This window comes from Somniosus microcephalus, chromosome 5 (assembly GCF_052327205.1).
Source record: "Somniosus microcephalus isolate GS21.2 chromosome 5, FLI_Smic_1.0, whole genome shotgun sequence".
NCBI classification, from domain to species: Eukaryota; Metazoa; Chordata; class Chondrichthyes; order Squaliformes; family Somniosidae; genus Somniosus; species Somniosus microcephalus.
The window spans coordinates 70,880,874-70,901,939 of NC_140991.1; the positions used below are offsets into that span (position 1 = coordinate 70,880,874).

Here is a 21,066-nt window from a genome sequence, read left to right on the forward strand (position 1 = left end):
GTCACAGACCAACTGGACGTTCAATGAATGGAACCCCTTCCAGTTGCGGTAATCCTCGGCATTCTCTTGCGGCGCCCGCAAAGCCACATGTGTGCAATCAATGGCACCCTGGACCATGAGGAAGCCCGCTATTCTTGCAAATCCCATTGCGCGCTCTTGCTGCTTGTCCGGGGTCATGGGGAAGGAGATGTACTGACGTCTCCTTTTAAAGAGGGCATTCGTGACTTGACGGATGCAGCAATGCACCGCGAACTGGGAGATATTGGCAATGTCGCCAGTAGCAGATTGAAATGAGCCGGTGGCATAGAAGTTGAGAGCCACTGTTACCTTCACTGCCACCGATAGAGATGTCCTGCTCCTCAGTTGAGGCTGCAGATCTGACTGAAGCAGGTGGCAGAGCTCAGTGACCACCTCCCTGCTGAATCACAGCCTCCGGAAACACTGCTCCTCAGACATATTGAGGTAGGAGAACTGTTGGCGGAAAACCCTGTGACGGTAAGGTCTCGTGTGCCGACGCCTGTTGGCCCTCCTCCGTCTGGCCATGATTGGCACTCTCTCTCTACGTCTCTGTGCCCTCTCAATGTAATGGAGAAGCCCAACGTTCCCACCCTTTGCAGCCCCCATAGTTTGTGGCCATTCAAGGATATGCCGGTGAAAAAGCAAACCAACTACAAAGTTCTGGTCAGAAGCCAAAAGTACCTCCGCAAGCGCTGACTCAATGCAGAAAGCTCTCTCCCTTTGTTTCTCTGCAAATCTCTCTCTCTCACAGAAGGAGTGGTCCAAAAATGGCTACCACAAAGAAGCCAGGAAGAGCCCCCTTTAAATAGCACCCCCCCCAGCCCCACAGCGACTGGGAACCATTCCAGTCAACTAGTCGTTGGGAGCGACAGGCGGAAAGGAGGGGGGCACCACTGAATTTCCGGTTCGGGGCGCACCAAGGGCGTTGCACCATGAAATGACGTCAGGATCTGCGTGCGCAGCTGAGCGGGTGTTGCAGTTTAGCGCCGCCGCTAAATGTCCGCTCAATTTCGTGAGAGGCGCAGGTCTCACCGCTCGCGCCCCACTTATCGCCCTCTTAAGGCGCTAACGGGTGGCGCAACCAACTGAATTTCTCCCCCTAAATCTAATGAAAAGGATGGGGCATTTGATTGCATACAGCTACTGCCTCCCAGGACTAATTTAAAGTGTCCACACTATACTAAAGCCATGTCTAGCTGTCAGCCAGGTCCTACTTTCAAAATAGTTTTCCCTGCTTCCACATTACCTACCTTAGAACCAACCTCATTGCTACCAAATCTCTGACTATAAGCTACACTATGAGGGATAACACTATTAGGAAAATGGAAGCACGTGCAATTGGAGGCAACCTTTTGACATGGGTAAGGAATTGGTTAATGTAGTGTCCGTGTGTAGATAAAGACACTGAAGACAGGAGTTGGTTCATAGGTATTTACTAAGCAAGCCTGGGGGGGGTGGGGGGGGGGTTTCTAAAGGATATACACAATACACAGGCTTATATAGCCCAAGTGGCAATTACCGGCATTATGCACACCTGGGGCTCGTAAAGGCACATACACCACAATTCCTCCCCTTCTAGCTAACTAGTACATCATATTTTAAGTAATTATTAATTACATGCTATATGCAAAATAATATACATTGCTGTATTAATTAATTATAAGTTAGTCTCTCAGGAGGCTTCCTGACTCGGTCCGGATAACGCCTCGGGGGTGTAGTAGTTTCTGGTGGTGTATTAGGTTCTTCTGGCAAGGCTGATTCGGCTTGAAGGCCAGTGTCGGGTTCATCGGGCTCCAGTATCACCGGATCGGAGGTAGATATGGGTATCTCTACTTCATCGTTAGATGTATAGAGTGGTGGTGTAGGTTGTCCCTTTTCGGATGACTTGATGATTTGGTCAGCATGGCGCCTTATTATGCTGTCTCCGATGTCCACGGTATACATCAGTGGTCCTAATCGTGTGCAGATAGTTCCAGGCTGCCATTTCTCGGTACGGTAGTCCCGGGCCAAAACCGGTTGGCCTATCTGGAAGGCCCTAGTTGGCCTTTCATTCATGCCCTGAAACTGCCGGTTCTCCACGTCCCTTCGGATGTTGGGCTTGACCAAATCCAGCCGGCATCTTAGGTTTCTATTGTAGAACATCATGGCGGGAGTTTGGTTAGTAACCATATGCGTTGCATTCCTATATGCAAATAAGAAGTTATCCACCTTGTGCTGAAGTTTTATGTCTTCATTACCCATGGCCTTGATGGCCTTCTTGAAGGTCTGGACAAACCTTTCAGCCAATCCATTGGTGGCGGGATGGTATGGGGCGGACGTGTAGTGCTTTACCCCATTGTTCTTTAAGAACTTTCTGAATTCTTCGGACACAAATTGCGGTCCATTATCAGAACATATCTGCTCCGGCAGCCCATTCCTGGCAAATATGGTCCTTAATACTGTGATGGTTTTTTCCGTGGTGGTGGAGGACATCTTTATTACCTCCGGCCACTTGGAGTGTGCATCAACTGCGATTAAGAACATTGAGTCCATAAATGGACCAGCAAAGTCGACGTGCACCCTTTGCCAGGGAGATGAGGGCCACTCCCATGGATGTAGAGGGGCCTGTGGCGGAGCATTTTGGACCTTCTGGCATCCTAGGCAGCTCTTGGTCATGTCTTCGATGTCTCCATCGATACCTGGCCACCATACAAACGCCCTAGCTAGGTTCTTCATTTTCACTCCACCCAGATGCCCCTCGTGAAGCTCCTTTAGCACTTTATCCTGGAGTTTGGGTGGAATCACCACTCTGGATCCACACATCAAGGTTCCTCGGCACACTGACAGCTGTTCTCCTCTGCGAGAATGCTGGCAACAGTGGTTCGCCATGTGCTGGCCATCCCTTCACTGTTAAATCGTAGACCCATGAGAGAGTAGGGTCATTTCTTGTCTCCCTTTCAATGGCAGAATTTGTCACCGGTAGACATTCCACTATGGTAGAGTGGAATATCTCTACTGGGTCTACTGTAGGTGCCTCTTCTATCGTTGGCAACGGTAGGCGTGATAAACCGTCAGCATTCCCATGCTGTTTTGACCCTTTGTATTCAATGTTGTATTGGTGTGCCCCTAGAAAAAGGGACCACCTCTGTAGTCTTTGTGCCGTCATAATGGGGACACCTTTTTTAGGGTTGAATATGGAGATGAGGGGTTGATGGTCAGTCAGCAAGGTAAATTTTTGTCCGTGTAGGTAATGGTTGAATTTCTTCACTCCCCATACCAGGCTGAGTGCTTCCCTGTCCATCTGGGCATAGTTACGCTCAGCTGAGTTCAATGAGCGTGACGCAAAAGCTATCGGCCGTTCCGAGCCATCAGGGAATCTATGGGACAATACCGCTCCTATGCCGTAAGGGGATGCATCGCACGCCAGTCTGATTGGTAGTGATGGGTTGTAATGAGCCAAAATTTTCTCGGATGTGATTAAGTCTTTACATTTATGGAAGGCACGTTTACAGTCTTCGTTCCATTTCCAAATCACTCCTGTCTGTAGAAGATCATTAAGAGGGTGTAGAATAGTTGATAAGTTCGGTAAAAATTTATGATAGTAATTTATTAATCCCAGGAATGACCTTAATTGTGAAACATTTTCAGGTGCTGGGGCTTTTATAACTGCTTCAATTTTTTCAGGTGACTTATGCAACCCTTCCTTATTAATTATGTGGCCGCAATATGATATCTGATTTTGGAAAAATTCGCACTTGGGGCGATTTGCTCGTAGGCCCCGTTCTTTCAGCCTAGTGAGCACCTGCTCCAAATTGGCAAGGTGCTCGTTGTCGTTTTCTCCTGTTATAAGGATGTCGTCTAGGTAGCATTGAGTCCCCGGAATCCCTTGCAGGACTTGCTCCATAGCTCTTTGCCAGATAGCTGGAGCTGATGCTATTCCAAAAACCAGTCGATTGTACTGGTACAGGCCTTTGTGTGTGTTTATTGTGAGATACTTTTTAGAGGTCTCCTCAACCTCCATCTGTAGATATGCCTGTGCCAAGTCAATTTTTGTGAAACGTTTCCCTCCGGATAGTGAGGCGAAAATATCTTCTATCCTCGGAAGAGGATACTGTACCGTGTGAAGGACCGGGTTTACAGTCACCTTGAAGTCCCCACAGATGCGAATTTTTTTCTGTTCCTCAGTTATTTTTCAATGTTTTTTTCATGACTGGAACGATGGGTGTTGCCCATTCGCTCCAATCTATTTTGGATAATACGCCTGCCTTTTCCAAATTCTTCAGCTCTGCCTCGACTGCCGGACGTATTGCGTATGGCACCGGTCTTGCCTTAAAAAATTTTGGAATTGCTGTATCTTCCACTTTTATTGAGGCGGTGATGCCTTTCAAGGTTCCTAGTTTCTCTTGAAACACTTCTTTGGCGTTGGCCAAGATGTCTTTTAATCGTTCAGGTATGATGTCATCATTGTTTTTTTCCTTACTGGTCACCGTCAGTGCCTGAATGGAGTGCCAGTCTAAACGTATCTTCCTTATCCATTCACGTCCCAACAACGGTGGACCACCATCTTGTAGAATGTATAAATACAACTTTTGTATTTCTTTGCCGTTGTATACCACAGGCACCCTTATTTTTCCTTTGGGGTAGACTTTCTGCCCCGTATATGTTTTTAAGTTAATGGATGTGTCTTTTAGAGGTATATGCGAAAATAGCCTCTCGTAATCTCGTCGATTTATTACGGTTAGAGCTGATCCTGTATCTAGCTCCATTTTAACTGGGGACCCTGCTATTGTGAGGGTAACCCAAATGGTTTGGTAATCCTCTTTGGCAAGTACATTATGTAATTTGAGACAGCTTAGTCTCTTGTTTCCGGAGTCGCTATCGCTATTCTGGTCTTCGGAGCTATTGTCCGTCATCATTTGTACCTTCCTGTACTTTTCTTTATTGATTTTTTGTTTTCTGTCAGTGGATTTATTTTGTCCAGATTGGCATACCCGTGCAATGTGTCCAATCTTACCACATTGCTTGCATGCTTTGCCCTTGAACCAGCAGTCCCTCTGGTTATGGGTGGATCTGCCGCAGCGATAACATCTTCCGAACTCCTGTGTCATTTTATGGGTGCCGAAGTCCTGTGTCTCTTGTTGTATCTCTGCAGCTCCTTTTGCTGCTGCTTCGTATGATACAGCCATACTGAAAGCTTTGTCCAATGTTAAATCTTTTTCAGAAAGCAGTCTTTTTTGTGTTCCTTCACTTAAGAGACCGCAAACAAATTTGTCTCGAAGATAATCCGATAGTCCTGCTCCGAATTGGCAGTACTTTGATAGCTTTCTTAATTCGGTTAGGTAATCAGCGTTACTTTCATTCTTGTGTTGATTTCTCTTGAAGAACTTGAATCGTTCTGCTATCAGCAGCGGTGTTGGGTTTAAATGCTCCTGCAGGGTATCAACAATTTCTTTAAAAAAGTCTTGTCCTTTGGTTTGGCTGGAGTGATTAAATTTCGTAACAGCCCGTATGTCTTTGCGCCCATTAAGTTCAGAAGTACTGAAGCTTTTTTTTCATCTGTTATTCCATTTGCAGTGCAATAAACCTCTACTCTTTCCACGTATGTGGTCCAATCTTCTATTTCGCCATCAAAAGCCTCAATATTACCAGATTTAGGCATTTCAGAAAAGATATGGCACTTCCCGCGCTTTTTTTTTTCTCTGTAGCAACGATATGGCGCTTCCCGCGCTTTCCCGCCGCTGCTACCGATAACAGCGCTGTTTTACTGTGGTTTCCGTTTATTCACTGTTGGAGACTCGTTCCCGACGGAGGTCTAAATGCTGACCTGCTTGCCGTGCCGGCCGTCTCTCGAGTGCACCCTCCCAGTCCGTTATTGCTTGCCTCCGATTTCGCTGCCTGTCTCAGCTGTAGAGCCCGCCGCTGGAGCTCCAGCCTGACGCCCAGGAAGGATTAGCGCAGTACCTGTCACCAGCTTGGCCAGCTGGTGAAACCACAGTTTCTCTTACTTCCTTGAGTCTTCTGGACGCTGGAGGAATCGATGTCCTTGAGGTGCTGCCGAATTGCAGGTAAGTTCGTTTCCACTTCGTCGCCACTGTAGTGTCCGTGTGTAGATAAAGACACTGAAGACAGGAGTTGGTTCATAGGTATTTACTAAGCAAGTCTGGGGGGGGGGGTTTCTAAAGGATATACACAATACACAGGCTTATATAGCCCAAGTGGCAATTACCGGCATTACGCACACCTGGGGCTCTTAAAGGCACATACACCATAATTGCTCTTAAAGGCACATACACCACAGTTAAGAGGTAGGAAACAGAGAGTAGCGAGAATGGGTATGTACTCCATTTGGCAGGATGTGACTAGTGGTGTCTCTCAGGGATCTGTACTGGAGTCTCAGCTTTTCACTATATTTATAGATGACTTAGATGAAGGAATAGAGAGCCATATATCAATGTTTGCTGATGACACTACGTTTAAGTGGCACAATAAGTAACGTAGATGGGAACAGAGAGTTACAAAGGCACAATGATACATTAAATGAGTGGGCAAAACTGTAGCAGATGGAGTTCAACATGGGGAAGTGCAAGGTCATCCACTTTGGACCTAAGAAATATAGATCAGAGTATTTTCTAAATGGTGAGAAGCTAGGCGCTCTGGAGGAGCAGAGATATCGGGGTCCATGTACAGAAATCACTAAACGCTAGTGGACAGGTACAAAAAATAATTTAAAAAGGCTAATGGAATGTTGGCCTTTATCTCGAGGGGGCTGGAATACAAAGGGGTGGAAGTTATGCTACAGTTGTATAAAGCTCTGGTTAGACTGCATCTGTGGTACTGCAATCAGTTCTTAGCACTGCACTTCAAGAAGGAGATATTTGTGTTTGAGGGGGTGCAGTGCAGATTTATCAGAATAATACCGGGTTAAATTATGAGGAAAGGCTGCATAGACTAGGCTTGTATTCCCTTGAGTATGGAAGATTAAGGGGTGATCTAATTGAGGTGTTTATGATAATTAAAAGATTTGATACGGTAGATGGAGAGAAACTATTTTCTCTGGTGAGGGACTCCAGAACAAGGTGGCATAAACTTAAAATTAGAGCTAGGCCATTCAGGGTGATGCCAGGGAGCATTGAGGATAGTGGAAATCTGGAACTCTCTCCTTCAAAAAACTGTTGAGGCTAGATCAATTCAAAATTTCAAAATTGAGATTGATAGATTTTTGCTAGGCAAGGGTATGAAGGGATATGGAACCAAGGCGGGTAAATGGAGTTAAGATACAGATCAGCCATGATCTAATTAAATAGTGAAACAGGCTCGAGGAGCTGAAAGGCCTACTCTTATTCCTATGTTCCTATGAGATGATATGAAATTACAAAAACAGTTACGCTTTTTGTCTTGCCCATTACTATTGTTACATCTGCTTCTATAAATACAATTGATGTAATGAAGTATAATTCTCACAAAAGCAGGGTATTTCATGTTGATAAACTTTGTTTCAGTATAATATGTTTATTGATTTTTTGGTTGTTAATAAGTTTATTATTTTGATCACAGAAATACTGTATAGAAATGAATGCACTGAATAAAACATCTCATGAAGATACTTCTACAGCCTTGAGTATGCTTAAGCAGAAAGATTTACTCATTTCATCTTTAAAAGAGAGATTAACACAGTATGAAGAATCCGAACAGATCAATTGGGTATGTACTTCTGACTTATGGTATGACTGTGACTTTGACCAGTTTTAGCATTTCACAATTTATTTTATAGTCATTAGTGTGTGGGAATTTTTATGTTATGGCTGCATTTTAAAAAATAACTTTTTGCATATTGGCTATTTTGTGAGATTACGCATGCACAGTCTATGACACCATGTTCTGTGCATGCCTGATTAGTTCCAGTTAGACGAACATACAAAATTGATGGGTAGGAAAAGGCCAGCTGGCCCATCAAGCCTGCCACACACCATGATATGATTGGGATTACGGAAACATGGCTCCAGGGGGACCAAGGCTGGGAACTCAACATCCAGGGGTATTCAATATTCAGGAAAGATAGTCGAAAAGGAGGTGGGGTAGCATTGTTGGTTAAAGAGGGGATTAACACAATTGTAAGGAAAGATATTGGCTCTGATGATGTGGAATCTGTATGGGTAGAACTGTGAAATACCAAAGGGCAGAAAACGTTAGTGGGAGTGGTGTATAGACCCCCAAACAGTAATGCAGAGGTTGGGGATGGCATTAAAAGGGAAATTAGAGAAGCGTGCAATAAGGGCACAGCAGTTATCATGGGTGACTTTAATCTGCATATAGATTGGGCTAACCAAATTAGTAACAATACTGTGGAGGAGGAATTCCTGGAGTGTATATGGGATGGTTTCCTGGACCAATATGTCGAGGAACCAACTAGGGATCAGGCCATCTTAGACTGGGTATTATGCAATGAGAAAGGATTAATTAGCAATCTTGTTGTGCGAGGCCCCTTGGGTCGGAGCGATCATAATATGATACAATTCTTCATTAAGATGGAGAGTGAAGTAGTCGACTCGGAGACTAAGGTCCTGAATTTAAATAAAGGGAACTATGATGGTATGAGACGCGAGTTGGGTAGGATTGATTGGGTAATGTCACTCAAAGGGTTGACGGTGGATAGGCAATGGCAAACATTCAAAGATCGCATGGATGAACTACAGAATTTGTTTATCCCAGTTTGGCATAAAAATAAATCAAAAAAGGTGACTCAACCGTGGCTAACAAGGGAAATTAGGGATAACATAAGATCCAAAGAGAGGACATATAAATTGGCCAAAAAAAGCAGCAAACCTGAGGATTGGGAGCAATTTAGGATTCAGCAAAGGAGGACAAAGGGATTAATTAAGATGGGGAAAATAGATTATGAAAGTAAGCTTGCAGGAAACATAAAAACTGACTGTAAAAGCTTTTATAGATATGTGAAGAGAAAAAGATTGGTGAAGTCAAGCGTAGGTCCCTTGCAGTCAGAATCAGGGGAATTTATAATGGGGAACAAAGAATTGGCAGACCAATTAAATACATATTTTGGTTCTGTCTTCACAAAGGAGGACACAAATAACCTCCCAGAGATGTTGGGGAACATAGGGACTAATGAGAGGGAGGAACTGAAAGAAATCAGTATTTGTAGGGAAATGGTGTTGGGAAAGTTGACGGGACTGAAGGCCGATAAATCCCCAGGGCCTGATAACCTACATCCTAGGGTACTTAAGGAAGTGGCCCTGGAGATAGTAGATGCATTGCTGGTCATCTTCCAGAACTCGATAGACACTGGAACAGTACCCATGGATTGGAGGCTAGCTAATGTTACCCCACTATTCAAAAAAGGTGGTAGAGAAAAAGCGGGGAATTATAGACCGGTAGGCCTGACATCGGTAGTGGGAAAATGCTAGAGACCATTATAAAAGATGTAATAGCAGAGCACTTGGAAAGCAGTGACAGGATCGGACAAAGTCAACATGGATTTACAAAAGGTAAATCATGCTTGACTAACCTACTGGAATTTTTTGAGGATGTAACTGGTAAAATAGATAAGGGAGAACCAGTGGATGTGGTGTATTTGGACTTTCAGAAGGCTTTTGATAAGGTCCCGCATAAGAGATTAGCGTGCAAAATTAAGGCACATGGGATTGGGGGCAAGGTATTGACTTGGATAGAGAACTGGTTGGCAGATAGAAAGCAAAGAGTTGGAATAAACGGATCGTTTTCTGAGTGGCAGGCAGTGACTAGTGGGGTACCGCAAGGATCGGTCCTAGGACCCCAGCTGTTCACAATATATATTAATGATCTGGACGAGGGAATTGGATGTAATATCTCCAAATTTGCAGACGACACAAAGCTGGGTGGGAGGGTATGCTGTGAGGAGGATGTCGTGAAACTCCAGTACGATTTGGACAGGTTGGGTGATTGGGCAGAAACATGGCAAATGCACTATAATGTGGATAAATGTGAGGTTATCCACTTTGGTGGCAAAAACAGGAAGGCAGATTATTATTTGAATGGCAATAGATTGGGAGAAGGGGAAGTGCAAAGAGACCTGGGTGTTCTTGTGCACCAGTCGCTGAAGGTAAGCATGCAGATGCAGCAGGTGGTTAAGAAGGCAAATGGTATGTTGGCCTTCGTAGCAAGAGGGTTCGAGTGCAGGAACAAGGATGTCTTGCTGCAGTTGTACAGGGCCTTGGTGAGACCGCACCTTGAGTATTGTGTGCAGTTTTGGTCGCCTTATCTGAGGAAGGACGTTCTTGCCATGGAAGGAGTGCAGCGAAGATTCACCAGGCTGATACCTGGGATGGCAGGAATGACGTATGAGGAGAGATTGTGTCGATTGGGCTTATACTCACTGGAGTTTAGAAGATTGAGAGGGGATCTCATCGAAACCTATAAAATTCTGTCAGGCCTGGACAGGCTAGATGCAGGAAGGATGTTCCCGATGGCCGGGGAGTCCAGAACCAGGGGTCATAGTCTAGGGATAAGGGGTAAGCCATTTAGGACTGAGATGAGGAGGAATTTCTTCACCCAGAGAGTGGTGAACCTGTGGAATTCTCTGCCACAGAGGGCAGTGGAGGCCAGTTCATTAAATATATTCAAGAAGGAGTTGGATATATTTCTTAAGGCTAAAGGGATAAAGGGATATGGGGAGAAGGCAGGGACAGGGTGCTGAATTTGGATGATCAGCCATGATCTCATTGAATGGCGGAGCAGGCTCGAGGGGCCGAATGGTCTACTCCTGCTCCTATCTTCTATGTTTCTATGATGGCCGGACCATCATGCCTAAACACTTCTTCCTTTCCCCCACCTTCCACCACCCCTGCAGCCATGTAATCGCCTGAGGGAGGCAAAAAAAGCAAAAAAAAACAGGGCCAGTAAGGGAAAAAATACTCTGGAAAATTCCTCTCTGCCATTCCTCAAATTCCTCAAAACCAGTCCAGGAGATCACATGGATCAAGTGTTATCTATAAAAACACTTACATTCCATATGATGCGATCACTGCCCCAGTCAGGAACCTGTCCAGCTCCCTCTTGAAGGCATGCAGAGAGTCAGCACCTACCACACCAGCTGGCAATGTATTCTAGAGGCTCACAATTCTCTGGGAAAAGAAGAAACGCCTAACATCCAGTCTATTCCTACTCGTAAATAGTTCATAAAACAATGTATCCTGCAAATGCCTGATCAGCTAGGACTGTATAAATGGCAAACTATAATGAAGAATGCTGGGAATTGCACGAGATGTAGACTGGTTAGGGGAATGGATGACGGGGAGTAGACAGATCGGTGGCAATTGCAGTTCAACGTAAAGATTCATAGATCTTTTAAAAACAGGATTGCAGGTGTAAATGGCCATAGAAGGGGCCATGTTATTCTGCATTTTCTATATTATATATATATATAGGGCATGAATATAAAAGCATGGAGGTGGTGATGAACCTGCATAAGACGTTGGTTAGGCTATAGTGGAAGTACTGTTTCCAATTTTGCATTCCAGTTTAGAAAGGGTATTGGAACCATGAAATAGGTGCAACGTGGGTTCTCTAAGATGACACTGAGGATTAGAGGATACAACTGTGATGAGAGCCTTGGAAAACTGGACCTGTATTCGTAGCAGCAGAGAAGGCTAAGAGAATATCTAATGAAAATGTTAAAAATTATGAGTTTGATACTGTAAATAGTGAAAGATTATTTCCACTGGTTGGTGAATTGGCATATAAACCAGAACCAGAGTAGGCTAGAAGATTTTTCACGCAGTGTTATTAGACTGTGGAATAGATTACCACAAATGGCTATAAAAATCCTGATGTGAAGCTCGCACAGGTATAGTAGCTCAAATGGCAATTTGCTGTTCTGAAATTTCTATGATTCTAAATACCCAAAGTAAGTATGGCTGGAGCACTCTAAAAAGCAGTAAGTGATCATCAAAGCAACATTGATTGTTTTATCTGTTCTATACCAATTAGTTGCCAATTTATGTCATAAAACAACATATTAAACAAAAACAAAACTGGGGGACATTAAGCAAAAATAAAACAAAACAAAAGGGGAAGAGGAGGAAGTACTACAGCACCAACACACCACAAATAGTAGCAGCAACTATCCTATGTTGCAGATGCAAATAAAGGTAACTAACGATCTGGCTGGTTCCAGAAAAGAATACCTCTTAATCTTCCAATCTCTCAAATATCTGCTGAATTCTCCCATACATTTTTCCACACTGTCTCCCTTCCTGGGCAGTCCATTCCACACATTGACCAGCCCTTGGATAAGATAGTTAAATCTGAAGTGTCTATCTTCTAAGTGTGATCTTCATGTTTGTTGGCTCTAAAACTTGTGGCAATGTCGAATATGTTATTATTTTGAGTTGAATTTAAAAGTTGGTTGAAAGGCAGGACACAGAGTTAGAGTAAATGGTTGTTGCATGTACTGGAGAAGGATTTAAAGTGGTCCATTTTATTCTTGAGCTATATAGATAACTTGGACTTGGGTATAGGGAGCACAACTGTGAAATTTGCTCATAACATAAAAGCAGGAGCTTTGGCTAATAGTGAGGTGGACTGTAAAAGACTGCAGGAAACTGCCGACAAGTTAACAGAATGGGCAAACAGATGGCAGATGCAATTCAATGTGGATAAGTGTTTTGGGAGAGAAACAAAGAAGGGAAGTATATACTTGATGGAATGACACTGAAGGGTGTGGATGAACAGACAGACCTAGGGATGTAAATACATAATTCCCTGAAAGTGCGAGTACCTGTAGATAAATCAATTAAAAAGGCCAATAGAAATTTGGGTTTTATCAATAGGCGCATAGAGTATGAAAGTATAGATGTAATAATTAATTTACACAAAACATTGGTTAGACTACAGAGTACTGTCTGCAGTTTTGGGCACCCCATTATAGAAAGAATATTAAAGTCATAGAGAGCATACAGTTTAGATTCAACGGGAATGTCAGGGATGGGAAACTATAGTTACGAGGAGAGACGCGAGATACTAGGACTGTTTCCACTGAAGTGGAATAGAGGTTTCTGAAAGTATGAAGAGCCTCGATCGGTTGAATAAGGAAAGATTATTTCCTCTGGTTGGGGAATGAGTGATGAGGGTTCATAGAAACATAGAAGATAGGAGCAGGAGTAGGCCATTCGGCCCTTCGAGCCTGCTCTGCCATTCAATGAGATCATGGCTGATCATCCAAATTCAGTACCCTGTCCCTGCCTTCTCCCCATATCCATTGATCCCTTTAGCCTTAAGAAATGTATCTTACTCTTTCTTGAATATACCCAACGAACTGGCCTCCACCACCCTCTGTGGCAGAGAATTCCACAGGCTCACCACTCTCTGGGTGAAGAAATTCCTCCTCATTTCAGTCCTAAATGGCTTACCCCTTATCCTTAGACTATGACCCCTGGTTCTGGACTCCCCGGCCATCAGAAACATCCTTCCTGCATCTAGTCTGTCCAGGCCTGACAGAATTTTATAGGTTTCGATGAGATCCCCTCTCAATCTTCTAAACTCCAGTGAGTATAAGCCCAATCGACACAATCTCTCCTCATACGTCATTCCTGCCATCCCAGGTATTAGCCTGGTGAATCTTCGCTGCACTCCTTCCATGGCAAGAACGTCCTTCCTCAGGTAAGGCGACCAAAACTGCACACAATACTCAAGGTGTGGTCTCACCAAGACCCTGTACAACTGCAGCAAGACATCCTTGTTCTTGTACTCGAACCCTCTTGCTACGAAGGCCAGCATACCATTTGCCTTCTTAACCGCCTGCTGCACCTGCATGCTTACCTTCAGCGACTGGTGCACAAGAACACCCAGGTCTCTTTGCACTTCCCCTTCTCCCAATCTATTGCCATTCAAATAATAATCTGCCTTCCTGTTTTTGCCACCAAAGTGGATAACCTCACATTTATCCACATTATAGTGCATTTGCCATGTTTCTGCCCAATCACCCAACCTGTCCAAATCGTACTGGAGTTTCACGACATCCTCCTCACAGCATACCCTCCCACCCAGCTTTGTGTCGTCTGCAAATTTGGAGATATTACATCCAATTCCCTCGTCCAGATCATTAATATATATTGTGAACAGCTGGGGTCCTAGGACCGATCCTTGCGGTACCCCACTAGTCACTGCCTGCCACTCGGAAATCAACCCATTTATTCCAACTCTTTGCTTCCTGTCCGCCAACCAGTTCTCTATCCAAGTCAATACCTTGCCCCCAATCCCATGTGCCTTAATTTTGCACGCTAATCTCTTATGCGGGACCTTATCGAAAGCCTTCTGAAAGTCCAAATACACTACATCCACTGGTTCTCCCTTATCTATTTTACCAGTTACATCCTCAAAAAATTCCAGTAGATTAGTCAAGCATGATTTACCTTTTGTAAATCCATGTTGACTTTGTCCGATCCAGTCACTGCTTTCCAAGTGCTCTGCTATTACATCTTTTATAATGGACTCTAGCATTTTCCCCACTACCGATGTCAAGCTTACCGGCCTATAATTCCCCACCTTTTCTCTACCACCTTTTTTGAATAGTGGGGTAACATTAGCTACCCGCCAATCCATGGGTACCGTTCCAGAGTCTATCGAGTTCTGGAAGATGACCAGCAATGCATCTACTCTTTCTAGGGCCACTTCCTTAAGTACCCTGGAATGTAGATTATCAGGCCCTGGGGATTTATCGACCTTCAGTCCCATCAATTTTCCTAACACCATTTCCCTACAAATACTGATTTCTTTCAGTTCCACCCTTTCATCAGACCCTATGTTTCCTGGCATCTCTGGGAGGTTATTTGTGTCCTCCTTTGTGAAGACAGAACCAAAATATGTATTTAGTTGGTCTGCCATTTCTTTGTTCCCCATTATAAATTCCCGTGATTCTGACTGCAAGGGACCTACGCTTGACTTCACCAATCATTTTCTCTTCACACATCTATAAAAGCTTTTACAATCAGTTTTTATGTTCCCTGAAAGCTTACTCTCATATTCTATTTTCCCTTTCTTAATTAATCCCTTTGTCCTCCTTTGTTGAATCCTAAACTGCTCCCAATCCTCAGGAGTATTGCTTTTTCTGGCCAATTTATATGCCCTCTCCTTGGACCTTATGCTATCCCTAATTTCCCTTGTTAGCCACGGTTGGGTCACCATTTTTGTTTTATTTTTATGCCAAACTGGGATGAACAAATTCTGTAGTTCATCCATTCGGTCTTTGAATGTTTGCCATTGCCTATCCACCGTCAACCCTTTGAGTGCCATTCCCCAATCAATCCTACCCAACTCGCTCCTCAGACCATTTATTTAAATTGAGGACCCTAGTCTCCGAGTCAACTACTTCATTCTCCATCTTAATGGAGAATTCGATCATATTATGATCGCTCCGACCCAAGGGGCCTCGTACAACAAGATTGCTAATTAATCCTTTCTCGTTACATAATACCCAGTCTAAGATGGCCTGATCTCTGGTTGGTTCCTCGACATATTGGTCCAGGAAACCATCCCGTAAACACTCCAGGAATTCCTCCTCCACAGTATTGTTACTAATTTGGTTGGCCCAATCTATATGTAGATTAAAGTCACCCATGATGACTGCTGTGCCCTTATTGCACGCTTCTTTAATTTCCCTTTTAATGCCATCTCAACCTCCGCCTTACTGTTTGGAGGTCTATAAACCACTCCCACTAACGTTTTTTTCCCCTTAGTATTTCTCAATTCTACCCATACAGATTCCACCTCATCAGAGCTAATATCCTTCATTACAATTGTGTTAATCCCTTCTTTAACCAGTAATGCTACCCCACCTCCCTTTCCTTTTTGCCTATCTTTCCTGAATATCGAATACCCCTGGATGTTGAGTTCCCAGTCTTGGCCATCCTTGAGCCACGTTTCCGTAATCCCAACCAAATCATATTCGTTTACCTCTATTTGCGCAGCCAATTCATCCACCTTATTACAAATGCTCCTTGCATTAAGACACAAAGCCTTCAGGCTTGTTTTTTTAACGCTCTTAGACCTATTAGAATTATTATTTACTGTGGCCATGTTTGATTTAAACCGTTGATTTCTCTGACTGCCACTTTTGTTTTTCTCCTTCCTATCTTTTGCTTTTATCCTTGTTTCCCTTTCCTCTGTCTCCCTGCTCAGGTTCCCAGCGCCCTGCCATTTTAGTTTAAACCCTCCCCCACAGCACTAGCAAACACTCCCTAGGACATCGGTTCCAGCCCTGCCCAGGAGCAAACCGTCCGGTTTGTACTGGTCCCACCTCCCCCAGACCGGTTCCAATGTCCCAGGAACTTGAATCCCTTCCCCTGGCACCATTCCTCTAGCCACGTATTCATCTGAAGTATCCTTCTATTTCTACTCTGCCTAGCACGTGGCACTGGTAGCAATCCTGAGATTACTACCTTTTGAGGTCCTGTTTTTAAATTTATCTCCTAACTCCCTATATTCCGCTTTTAGGACCTCATCCCGCTTTTTACCTATATCGTTGGTGCCTATATGCATCACGACAACTGGCTGTTCACCCTCCCCTTCCAAGATGTTCTGCAGCCGCTCGGAGACCTCCTTGACCCTTGCACCAGGGAGGCAACACACCATCCTGGAGTCTCGTTTGCGGCCGCAGAAACGCCTATCTATTCCCCTTACAATTGAATCCCCTATTACTGTAGCTCTACCCCTCTTTTTCCTCCCATTCTGTGCAGCAGAGCCACCCCTGGTGCCAGGAAGTTGGCTGCTGCTGCCTTCCTCTGATAAGCCATCCCCCCCAACAGTACTCAAAGTGGTGTATCTGTTGGAGAGGGGGATGGCCACAGGGGACCCCTGCACTACCTGCCTGCGCCTAGTACTCTGCCTGTTGGTCACCCGTTCCCTTTCTTCCTGTCCAACCTCTACCTGCGGTGTGCCCAACTCCGTAAATGTGCTATTCACGATGTCCTGAGGGAGGATCAATTTAAAATGATGACTAAGAGAAATTAGGAGAAATTTCTTTATGCAGAATGTTGTTGGAGCATGGAATATTTTGTAACAGTACTTGGCAGAGCGGGTGTCAAGATTCGTGGTGATCTGCTGCATGCTGAATAACCTCGCCACCACGAGGGCACAGCCCTTGCCACCAGCTATACGGCGAGCAGCTGAGGAGGAGGAGGAAGAAGAGGAAGAGGAAGAGGAAGGGAGGAGGAAACCTAGAAGAGCCCCTTTCTGCCTGGGTAGTCCGTGAAGGAATAATTCAGGTGCGATACCAGTAATCGCATCCCCAATTCCCCATTCATCAACAGTCCCACATCTTACCTTCCCTCTGTCACCGACATCACAGCGTCCACTTGTCCACAATGCTAAAATAAAAGCCACCACAAAATAAACATTCCAAACCAAATTTATAAATGAAGTCATGCCATATTGCATACAAATGTAAACTAATAACCCTTGTGCATTCCCTCAGTCTGTCTTCCATGTGCTCCTACACAGTGCTACCCCAGTGGCAGCAGCATGGCTGGTGGAAGGCTGCTGACTTTCAGTAGAGGAGACTGCAGATGGCCTTGGCGGACGACCTCAAGCAGCTGTGGCCTAGAAGGCCCGGCTGCGGGCTGCACCATCTCGGCATGGGCGGCAGCAATCTGGGCTGGCTGGCTGACCGGCAACAACAAGTGCACTAGCGGAGCGGCAGTGGTGGGAGGACGAATGCTGTCATCCTGAGAGAGATGTAAGAAGTCACACAACACCAGGTTATAGTCCAACAGTTTTATTTGAAATCACAAGCTTTCGGAGCGCTGCTCCTTCGTCAGGTGAAGCAGCGCTCCAAAAGCTTGTGATTTCAAATCAAACTGTTGGACTATAACCTGGTGTTGTGTGACTTCTTACATTTGTCCACCCCAGTCCAACACTGGCATCGCCACACCATCCTGAGAGAGGACAGCAGGTTCGTGCTCCACTGAACCACAGCCACTCCCCTGGGGCGGCACCTCAGCAATCCTAATAATTTGTTGGAGGACACATTGCTGGACTGCTGTGACACCCTGCAAGCCCCTTTGAACACTTTCAGCCATGATGGCAACAGTCTGAGCTTGCATGGCAGTAAGCTGACCTTGCAAAACAGCAGTCTGAGCTTTCACTGCAGCAATCAGACATTGGAAGCTGCGACATCGGCCATCGGCTGCATCATGGTTGGGTCCACAAGTGTACAAACAAGTTGGCCACTGTAGTGTATGTACCTTTAAGGGGAGAACTACTTTTTACAGCTCCTGTATACTGTAGTACCGGCAGTGACCACACCTGTATATAAACCCTGAGTAGGGATCTGTACGTTTAGTTTTAGAGTAACCCTCATCCAGTAAATACCTGTTGATTGTTCCCTGCAGTCTCGTGTCTAGTTATTGAAGGACACACAACATCAAAATACACGGATCTAACAGCCACCCCTTCCATGCTGGAAAGGATGGGTTCCGAACTCTGCGCAAAGCCTTGTGCCAAGTTGGTGCTGGGCTCCTCCATGTTCCTTGACATTGAACGCAGGCTTTCTGGCAGGCTTCCAAATGCACCAAGCATTTCGTTGTACATACATTTCAGTGTTCTTCTGTAGGCTACCCCATTAAAGTCCTCATCTGAGTCCTCTGTAGCAAAACTCATGTGCGACCTCGCCCTCTGGTGAACTGGCACCTGTGCTATCCTTTCCCCCTGTCCTGGCTGCAGGCCACTCATGCCCAGTGACTCATCACGTGCCGATCCCGCCTCTATGCTATGCTCTAAGATGCGCGCAGTGTCAGTATCTGAGCTGGTGTCTGCGAGTGTGAAATCAAGTGATGGAGCTGTGTCTTCATCATCACATTCTTCTTGGTGTTCCTCCACTGCCTGGCCAGGTTGCACCTCTTGGATATCTGAAAGGATGAAGACACAAGGGTAAGGTTGGGGTGAGGGGAGTGGGGGAAAGTAAGAGGCGCATGCTTACACCGCCTGCAGCTTGTAAATCAGAAGAGATTGTGGGCTGAGGGGGAAATGGGATGTGAGAAGGAGGATAATGTATGAGGATACCGTCAACTTCAGCCCCGCCACTGGCCATGGTTTCAGCAATGGCTGTTCCAATAATGGCCAGCACCATCACCTCCATGGGGGTTAGGACTTGCAGGCAGGCCTGTACCCCTCCGGTTGTGCACCACCTTGTCTTGCAAGAGAGAGGGAAGTGTGTCAGTGAGTGTTGTGCATTCTGTTTGGGTGATGTGGCTGTCATGGTTGAATAATTGGCAGTATGTGCAAGCTGTGAGATATGGGTGTGAGGCTTGCAGCAGTGCCAAGTGTGTGAGGGTGAGGTGAAGCTATGAATGTTGGGTATGAGTCCTGATTGATGGAAATTGTTGGTAGGTGAGTGACGGGGGTGTAGTGATTTGAACAGTGTCTGAGGCTAGTTGTACAGTGGGTAGGATATGGCATTTGATGATGCATTCATTTACCTTGAGGTCATTGAACTTCTTGAGGCACTGCATCCAGGTCCTGGGGCTTAATTCCTGGTCTTGACCTCCACAGGTATCTGCTCCCGCTGTCTTTTTACCGTGTTTCTGGATGGTCTCCTGCCTCTCTGCGGATACAAGATATCTTTCCTCCTTTTCACCTCCTCCACCAAGACCTCCGAAAACCTTGGAGCCTGCTCTCTCCCATGTTGTGCCATTCCTCACTGTTTCCCAGGACAGATTCATTTTCTGCACGACTCCCAGCACCTGCTCCAGCCACAATGCACCTCCCCTTTAAGAGGTGCAGGCTAGCTTTAAGCAGTGCAGGCTAGCTTTAAGTGGTGCTAGGAAATTACAATTTTGGGCCCCCTGCTGATGCGTGCAACCAATGAACACCACAGTTAGTGCTGGCTGCACGCAGAAATCATTATAATGCGCAGGCAGCACGAAGCTGGTGTGCTGCCTGCATTGCAGTCAAAGGGCATGGGTTAATCGCGCATTGTGATCCCTGCGCCCATTTTCGAGGGCTATCCAATTTAGCCTCCTGTGTGTCCTAAACACAATCCATTTTTCTTCCATGCTTTTCCCCCTCTAACATTTTGTCCACTCCAGTTTTCTGAGCACACCCCTCAAATCTAAACTTAATCTCCACCATATTGTGGTCATGTTGCCAATGTGTCTCTAATTTGCACTACCATCTCCTAGTTATTATTTAATATCTGGCCCCATAATGCCCTTATGTGGATTCGCTGATCAATTGTTCCATTTAACAATCCAATATTGTGTCCACGATGATGTTTCCTTTCCTATTGCACACTTTATAAACATCCCAATCTATACCTGGTAAATTGAAGTCATATATACTAACTACACCTGTTCCTGTAAACACTTACCTTAGACTGCCACATTGAACAATCTTCTCAGATTTAGTATATTACTGGCTAGATTTAATTGCAGCTTCTCATCCTTCACCCTCCATAATTCCAATTAGTCCAAAAGGCAGTTCTCATATCCTTTCCCACACTAATGCCCCCTCTCACCCATCACTTCCATCCTTGCTGACCTACATGGGCTCCCACTCAGTACATCAGTTTTAAAATTCTCATCTCCACCTTTAAATCTATCCATGACCTCACACCATCCTATCTGATTTCCTGCAGGTTTAAAGCTTCTCCTGCACCCTTTGGTCCTCAAACTCCGGCCTTCTGTACATCTCCCCCATCTCTTCACCCTACCACATGTGGCACAGCCTTTAGCTGCCTTGGCCCTAGTCTCTGCAACCCCCTCCTTAAATCCCTCTGCATTACCACTTTTCTTTCTCCACATTTAGAAATACCTTCAAAGCTCAAACTTTTAGTCACCCCTTCTAATCTCTCCCTTCATAGGTCAATGTTCATTCCCATATCTGTTCCTATACCCCCCTCCCTCCCCCCAACATCCCTCTCCATAAAGCGCCTTCGGCTCTTTTCAACATCAAAGGTGCTATATAAATGCAGATTGTTGTATCCCTAAACACTTTTCCCACTGAACCTACCAGCACATGCTAGAGTTCCCCAGCACCATAAGCTGAATCTCATGCAGACCAGGTGCTTTATTTCATAGAATG

At 45.2% G+C, this 21,066-nt stretch overlaps 1 protein-coding gene across 2 annotated transcripts in view; it reads left to right on the forward strand.

The window, feature by feature from the left end:
• c5h10orf67 (chromosome 5 C10orf67 homolog) overlaps window positions 1-21,066 on the forward strand; it is a 419,952-nt gene that overhangs the window by 76,096 nt on the left and 322,790 nt on the right. For both annotated transcript variants that reach the window (XM_085987765.1, XM_085987766.1), the window contains one exon: window positions 7,552-7,698. In XM_085987765.1, the coding sequence (XP_085843891.1) occupies window positions 7,552-7,698 (147 nt within the window). The remainder of the gene's footprint in view (window positions 1-7,551; window positions 7,699-21,066) is intronic.